The 7,796-nt window shown below is 39.4% G+C and overlaps 1 protein-coding gene across 1 annotated transcript; it reads right to left on the minus strand.

Moving 5' to 3' along the window:
- Window positions 1–7,796, minus strand: LOC120153721. Its single transcript, XM_039165621.1, has 4 exons — window positions 7,192–7,796; window positions 5,593–6,465; window positions 3,387–4,550; window positions 1–2,627 (listed from the first exon to the last, which is right to left on the minus strand). The coding sequence occupies exons 1-4, from the start codon at window positions 7,361–7,363 to the stop codon at window positions 103–105; spliced, it is 4,734 nt and encodes a 1,577-aa protein (XP_039021552.1). The 5' UTR covers window positions 7,364–7,796; the 3' UTR covers window positions 1–102.

Here is a 7,796-nt window from a genome sequence, read left to right on the forward strand (position 1 = left end):
TACAAAACACGACATATATAAAAAGAAAACAAATACAACACAAATTTATGAACATGTCAAAATCTATATAACACAAACTATCAACTAACGTAAATTAATTAGCTAAGGATCGAAAAGATTAACCTTGGTAAAATCACGGCCATTCAAAGTTCGGTCAGTACTGTGGACAACGGTCTGCAATGCCTGCAGCTCCATTTGAGAAGAGGATGCCGGATAATTGACAAATGCAGAAGGATACTTCGCCATTAAAATAGCAGAATCGGGTAAAGGTGACAACCCAGTTTGAATCCAATTACCATTCCAGAAACCATAGCTTCTCTTCGGAACACTTTCCGTCACACAAATATTATTTTGACTGAACTTTGAGTTTCCATCAACAGTATTACCTGTAGACTTGAAATTCGACGGTTTCGTGTTCTGTTTTAAATCTTGGGAATTAGAATTTAAAATCTGACCAAAAAGCTTGACGTTACCATTCCTGCAAGGCTTTCCTATGTCTGAAATGTTCGAAGCCTGGGATTTTGGACAATCCTTGGCTTGTTCCAAGTTCTGCACCAGGTGTGGAAGCCCAGCAGTTGATTTTGAGCTATTGCACTTCTGAAGATGACAATCTTGAGCCAAATACGGACCGGCAACCCCCTTTTTGGATGTTGAAGGGTTTTTGACATCACTATTGGTTTCTTTCCATGTTGAAATTTGCAAGGGGTAACCCCTTAGGATCTGGCAGGATTCAGTAAGATTCACCAAGGGCTTTCCAGATAGACAATTTGACTCGTCTTCACAGAAGGATACGCAAGCTTGTTTGGCTTCATTCCCCTGATAATCAATTGATGATGACAATCTATCTAAGTTGCACAATTTTTCACATCGAAGGAAATTGGAATCATGCAATGCAGAACTTTCAGCAGCAGAATTTTTACCAACAGAAGGCTTAATAGCAGAATCCAAGTTGGGAAGAGGACCTTCGGTATTGAAGCTAAAACCTGAAGAAGAGTTTTTACCAACAGATTCATCACTGGTTTTATTTGAATCTTGCCCACATATACTTTGACTGCTAGTCTCCGCTCTGCATTTTGAATCATGTTCATCCACAACATTTTTGGACAACGAAGTTTCCCATGCCATGAAATCATTTCTAAAGCCCTCATTTGAACAACCAGTAGCAGGCCTGAACTCGACCACATCTATATGAGTGCAATGATGAGCTGCCACCCCAATAGATGCTGATACTACAACAGACGCACCCTGATCAACAACCTGATTTCTTCCAGAATTTAGGTCGCCTGAAGAAACACTTCTCTGAACCTGTAATGACTCCGCATTGCAATCAACATCCATATCATCAGTACCACACTCAGAAATTACCTGACCAGCAGCATGATTCCCATTATTTTCGACTGGTAACTTCAGCTCAGTTTTTAAAACCAGTTTGCTGATAGGATCACATTCATCCATATTCATTCTGACAAAATTGGAAGGAAAGTCTTCCAATTTAGACCCCAACTTATCACTGCAGACAACTGAACGCTCAAGGACAGAAGCATCTTCCATATCACTCCCACCACCATTTGCATCATCACTCATGGGTGTTCCCATGTCTCTATTTCTTGGACGTATCAAGTCCAGTCCAAGGCATTTGCTAGCCTTGCTAAAGAAAACCTTGCATTGATCCCTGGATCTTGTTCGGACACATCGCGAGATCATTGAAAAATCTTTACCATAAGACGAGACAGCCTGTATAAAGACAGATTTTTCCTCATCAGTCCAATCAGTAGGATCCATGTCCCCACAACTCTCATCTGAACAAGTACCTTCATCAACATTCCGAGGAAAATCAGGTATTAAATGCCTTTTAAGCAGAGAATCAACTTTGGGGCACTTCCAGTCACGGTGGTAGCTCTCTCCTTGATCAGCAGAACTAGTGATACAAGAACTCATTGCCTCTGAAGGCAATGAACCACATATACCTGCCAAAACATCAGCAGCTGCAGTTTCCCAATCATTCCCAATAAGATCAAAATTGTTTGACCTATCAGCAATGCTATCAACTCGAGATGTTCTACAATAACGCTCTTCCAGAAAGATCCTACTAGAAGACGTCTGATTCTTTTGCATGCCACTATTGGCCTCTGCAGCTATAACAGAAGCTGCACCAAGAACATCAATGGACACAGCATTGAATTCCTTCCTCCACTTTTTCCCCAATGTCAACAAGTAGGTATTCGCAGAGGGCTTCCCCTGCTTACTTGGATCAAGCTTCTTCTTTGTTTTCTCAAAACATTTAGACTTGTGGTTTTTGTAATAGAACTCAACACAGTCAGCAGTTGTCTTATGGTCCAGAAAGGTGGCAATTTTTCTGAAGTCCTTCCCAAAGGCAGCCAAATTATCCATAAAAATTTCCTTCTCCTCCAATGTCCAAGGATTGATCAAAGCTCTTTCCTTTTCGACAGCAAAGGGATCTTCAACCAATCCATTGCTAGAAATAAACCTTGACATTTGTTCTTTCTCGTCCAAAATCAATGCTGGAATTTTCAATGCATTCCTGTAACGCTTGACACGGGGATCTAAAAGCAGTTTGCTGGTAAAATTTATCATCTCAGCATTAGGTTCTAAGTTCAGATTACCAGCTGAAGAAACAAACCCAAAAAGAAATCCATTAATAATATGTACCACTACTGATAAATACTTGAACAATCTTAAAGAACATAAAGCAAAAGCAGAAAATATAAATTTATTAATACTTGAACAAATAATACATACATATGGGGCAAAAAAGCAAAAAAATCACATTTTTGCAGCAGCATAAAATTCTGACAAATCAGATATGATAATCAAACATTCCAGAGTGGGAACCAACAACAAGCTTTTCAACAGGCAATTAATACTCCAGCTCATACCTAATGCACGAGGCATATTGAGAATGATGCACCACAATGCACCCAACCTTGCATTCACCAAATATAACCTTATAAATGAATGGGTTGGACGGTAGACTAGCTTTAGTAACACCAGCCACTCTAGAATACCAAAATAACAAATTTTCCACGAACCATAATTGGACATTAACCATATATGCAATGAGTTTCACCGATTGGCAATGAACTATTTACCTTCAGCAACATTTCCATGATAATTGCATTTCATTAAAAACTCAAGATTAAATTAATAATATGAGACAGTTTACTTTATAAGAACTAATCCTTAAACACTTCGTCTTGAATGCATTCAAGTAAATGAATGATCAAAATTCAAAATATAGAAAGGCAAGATGAAACAAAAAGGAAGTGCTAAATGTACTTAAAGTAATAGCAAATCAACCATATTCAAAATCATAACAGAAATAGAAATGCATAAACAATTCTAAACCAGGAAGCTCAAACAATTACCAGGAGAAGTAACACGAGAACGAATGGAGGACCGATGCTTTTGGTAACCACCATATGCTGAACCTGAGCTTATTTCATACTTCTTCTGAGACTTTGCACGATATTTTCTCGAGGGTGAAAGCATATCTTCCTTCCAAGCATGCCGAAAGGCTTCAAACTTAAATGTCAAAACTCTCTCCTTAAATTCTAAGCGGCGCTTCCGCATTGCAATTTTCCCCCTGATTGATGGATTCATTTGCCACAATGATGCATAGGAAAATTCAGAAATCTCAATGCCATACTGATCTTTAGGAAATAATTTCTCAAACACAAGACAAGTACTGTTTGCCAATTCCTTATTAGTCCTCAATATTTCATCATGTGTCACATTTTCATTACCAGTATCAGAGTTAGAAGATTCTGGAGCATGTGCATCATTATCAATCTTTACAAGTACACTGCCTTCCCCAGGAATGACTGCAGTCCCTTCTTCATTAAAAAAATCAGTAGCTAAAGTCATCTCTTCAGTTGTTGCCAATTGAGCAGAGCCAGCATTACCAGAACAATCATGAACCTTCACAATATCACGAAGAGGACCTGTTTTATCCAAAGATGACGCCAAAAAAACAAATGTAGATGTTCCAGGACTAACCCCATTTTTCATATCAACACTAACTTCTTCCAGGACACCATTACAGAGGTGCTGCTGCTCTTCAAGAACATCAGAAGAAGGATCCACTTTCAATGGAGCAGGCTGAGGGATCATACTGGATGCAGCCTCCTGTTCCTCACAAGATTTTCCATTTTCCTGAACAGGAAGAGAACTAGCTGTTGATGGCAATTGGTTTCTACTTTTAGAGTCGCCTTTCAAAGACTTAAGTTCATTTTCCAGATAATCAATTTCAGATTCAGTCATCTCCAATGTTTTCAAAATGTCACCTTTCCATAATAGCAATTTATTTATAGCAGTAGACCGAACAAAATTAGAATCCATAGTACTAGGATCATCAGACTGAAGTGAATCAATAAGTGAAGAGACCATATTAATAATCGAATTGATATCCAATTTCTCTAGATTAAAAGAGGGCCCTTCTAGCTGATTCTGAGACCCAAAACTTGGAGAACCACATGCATTGATTTCATTATCAATATTTGTAGCTTTAACAGATGATTTCTCTTCCACGCCTGCAACAACAAGGAACATATTGGCAATCAATGAGCAAGCACAACACATAACACAATCATAATGCAAGGAGAAGGATACAGGGAGAAGGACTAGTATCCTGTTCTGACAGGATTCTGAAGCTGGAAGACAACTTAAGAATAAGCGAGTCAACAACGAAGCAGTCCCAAATGCAGAGAACAAAGTTCCTTTACAACGCATGTTCATTACATAAGGTCTCTTAGCAGAGAACAATTCTCGCCAAATATTTAACAGTTTCCCTCCTAAAATAACTGGCAGAAGGAAAAGAGCAATCACCCCGTATTCATGAAGACAGACTAAAATATAGAGTTAGCTTTGACAGGGAAGTGGAGAATCGGGAATGTATGCATATGTGCTTATAAACAGTTATTAAAGCACAAGAAACCAGCGAATGGTCATGATCGTGACAAGAACCACATAACTCTCAAAACTAAAGCCAGTAAAAAAAGAGCTGGGCAAAATGTATTTTAAGAATGCAGAATACTAAGTTTTAATCATCAATTTAAATAGTCATGTTGGACTACAGTACCATAATGAACGATATCAGACCATCCGACCAGGGTTTCAAAAAACGGTCCGCGACTGCGGTTTCGTCCGCGATATAGCGGTTTCGCAGCTATCCGAGTTACCCGCGAACGGCCGCAATAGCGTCCGCGACGACCGCAATCACGGTAAATCCGAAATAACCGAAAACGCGACCGCGATTTGAAACCCTGCATCCGACCGATCTTATTCAAGAATCAAGATATTAAGGAATGGCAGAAAGGGGCAAGAAGTGAATATGGTTAACAAATGAGCAGACAAAGGGCCATGCTGATATAAAAGTTACATCACTGTCAAACTAAATCTGGTAAACGAGGAGAATAATCAAAACACCACAAAGATTATTTTTCCCTAAGACCACTTGTAGGCAACAATCTAGTTCCCTAGGAAGGCTTTCAATGTTATTTTTTATGATATTATACGTGTTTTAAACGTGCCTGCTTAACACTGAATAAACATATAAGAAAATCTAAGATATACCTGGTGAGGAACTGCAACCAACAGAAGAGGGAGTTGCAGGAGAAGAACAATCAGAAAATCCAAGAACTCTAGGGCTCTTATCTACCAAGTTAGAACTCAGAGAACCGTTAGGTTCGGCATTTCCGAAATAAATTGCAGCTCCACCACTATTAATGCTTGTGTCAGGGCCTTCATCCTTTTTTTTCTCATATTTTGCTAGACCCTCACCCCATCCAAGCCGTGGCTTCTTCCTTGATGATGTCTCATCAGAAGGTGGAGCAGATGTGACACAGGCTGCTGCATCCCCAGAAGGAGACTGAACTGGGGCCAAATTTTTCTGTTGTAACTCAAGCTTTGCTTCCCCAGAATCTTCACCTCCTGCGCTCTTTGAGCTACCTGAATGGCTAAATCCGGAGCCCCATGAAGTCAAGCTTCCAGAACGGCTCCACTTAAGAGGCTTCCAATCCACAGAGCCCACGGAGTTCTCTCTCTCACATCTTTGTCCTGTGCCTAATCCATTGACACCGGATGTTCTATTATCATGTTGATCTTTTTGACAGTGATTCCATGTGTTTACAAAGTCGGAGTTAGTACGAGAAGAGTATGTTAACATATCATCCACAGACCTCAGTTCATTATTCACATCATAAGGCCTCCCAGGAGTGTTTGGGGAACCATTGCTGGTTTCCCAAGAATGACCTCTCCAGTCTCTTATGCCGTAAGACCCTTTGCTGTTGTCTCTACTGCTGCTTCGACTATATTTCCAATCTCCACGAGAAACTGACTGACGGCAGGCCTCACCATCCAAGATCTTGTCACTTGACCGCCATGGCACATATCCATGAGCACCAATGTCTTCGGGAAACATATGCCAATTGCCCCGCTTACCATGACCTTCATAAAAAATTTAAACAACAAAAGAAAAATCACAACAAAAAAAAAATAACACATGCAACACATGCAATGTTTTATGTATAATTTCAAATCCCAATAATAACAAAGAAATCCATCAATCTCTCAGTCTCAACCCTTAGCCCCAAAAGAAATTAAAAAAAAAATCCTAGGGAAATAACTAAAAGTATCCCTTCAATATATCAAAGCATGTATTCATCAATGAAACAACGTATAAGAAAAATAAATATATCCTACCTCCAAAGGACCAAAAGCAAAACTAAAATAGTACCAGAAAAAAAGGTGATTCTTTCGACAAAGCATATGGAAGAATATAAAGATTAAGAAAATAAAATTCCCCATTTATCACAATCAAAGTGTATGTTATTTCATGAACCCGACAAGAAAGAGAAGTACAAAAACTCAATGTTTTCATCCGTAAAGAAAATAAAAAACCGGAAAAAAAATACCAGACAACCCGAGAACGTTGATTTTGATAAAGCAAAACGAGAAAAAAATAAGTTGAATGAAAACATTTCCCATGATCAACAATGGACCAGAAGGAAAAAGAAAAATTCCAAAAAGAAATTACACCAAAACCTAAAAAATCCACGGATCTACGCAGTCTTAATCCCACACGAAAAAAAGGGAAAAAATGGGGAAAATCTCATAATGATACAATCCTAACCCTATATTAGAGTTAAAAATAAATGGAAGGAAAGAACTTACCAGGAGGACGGCGGACGTCAGCGGATCCCCAGCGAGCGAATTCTCTAAAGGATCCATGCTGATAAGACGGCATAGAAGACGCGTTAAGCGGCGGTGGCTGCAACTCCGTCCTCTCGTGGTTCTTGTCCTTGTAAATATCCTTCCTGTCCCAAGGCGACGGCTCTTGCGGCATCAAATCGTACGAGGCAATACCACCCCCAACAAAACGCCACTGTTTTCGTTCTTCTTTCCCCAGATTACCCAACTCTAGAAAAACATATTGCTCCCATTCTTATAAAAAAAATACCGATTCTTCCTAAGTTTTCTCAGTTCCGGAATCCAAAACGGCACCGTAAACGAATATATCCCTGGCTCTGTCTGCAAATAAAAAAATTACCGAGCCGAATTTTGCGGTCTTAGTGAACAGGATCCAACAGCACCGCGACGGTGGTGATATTCAGCTCCGGAAAGGTGGTTATCTGTTTTCCAAATTGGAGAGTTGAAGAGAATAATATTAAAAGAAAGCGAATTTCCTCGGATTTTCTCTTTGTATTGTTGTTCGGGAATAAAATATACGGAGGCAAGAAGGTGATAACGTGAAGCCGATAAGGGAGAGCCTCGGGAGA

Source organism: Hibiscus syriacus, unplaced genomic scaffold (assembly GCF_006381635.1).
Source record: "Hibiscus syriacus cultivar Baekdansim isolate YM2019G1 unplaced genomic scaffold, ASM638163v2 tig00111105_pilon, whole genome shotgun sequence".
NCBI lineage: Eukaryota > Viridiplantae > Streptophyta > Magnoliopsida > Malvales > Malvaceae > Hibiscus > Hibiscus syriacus.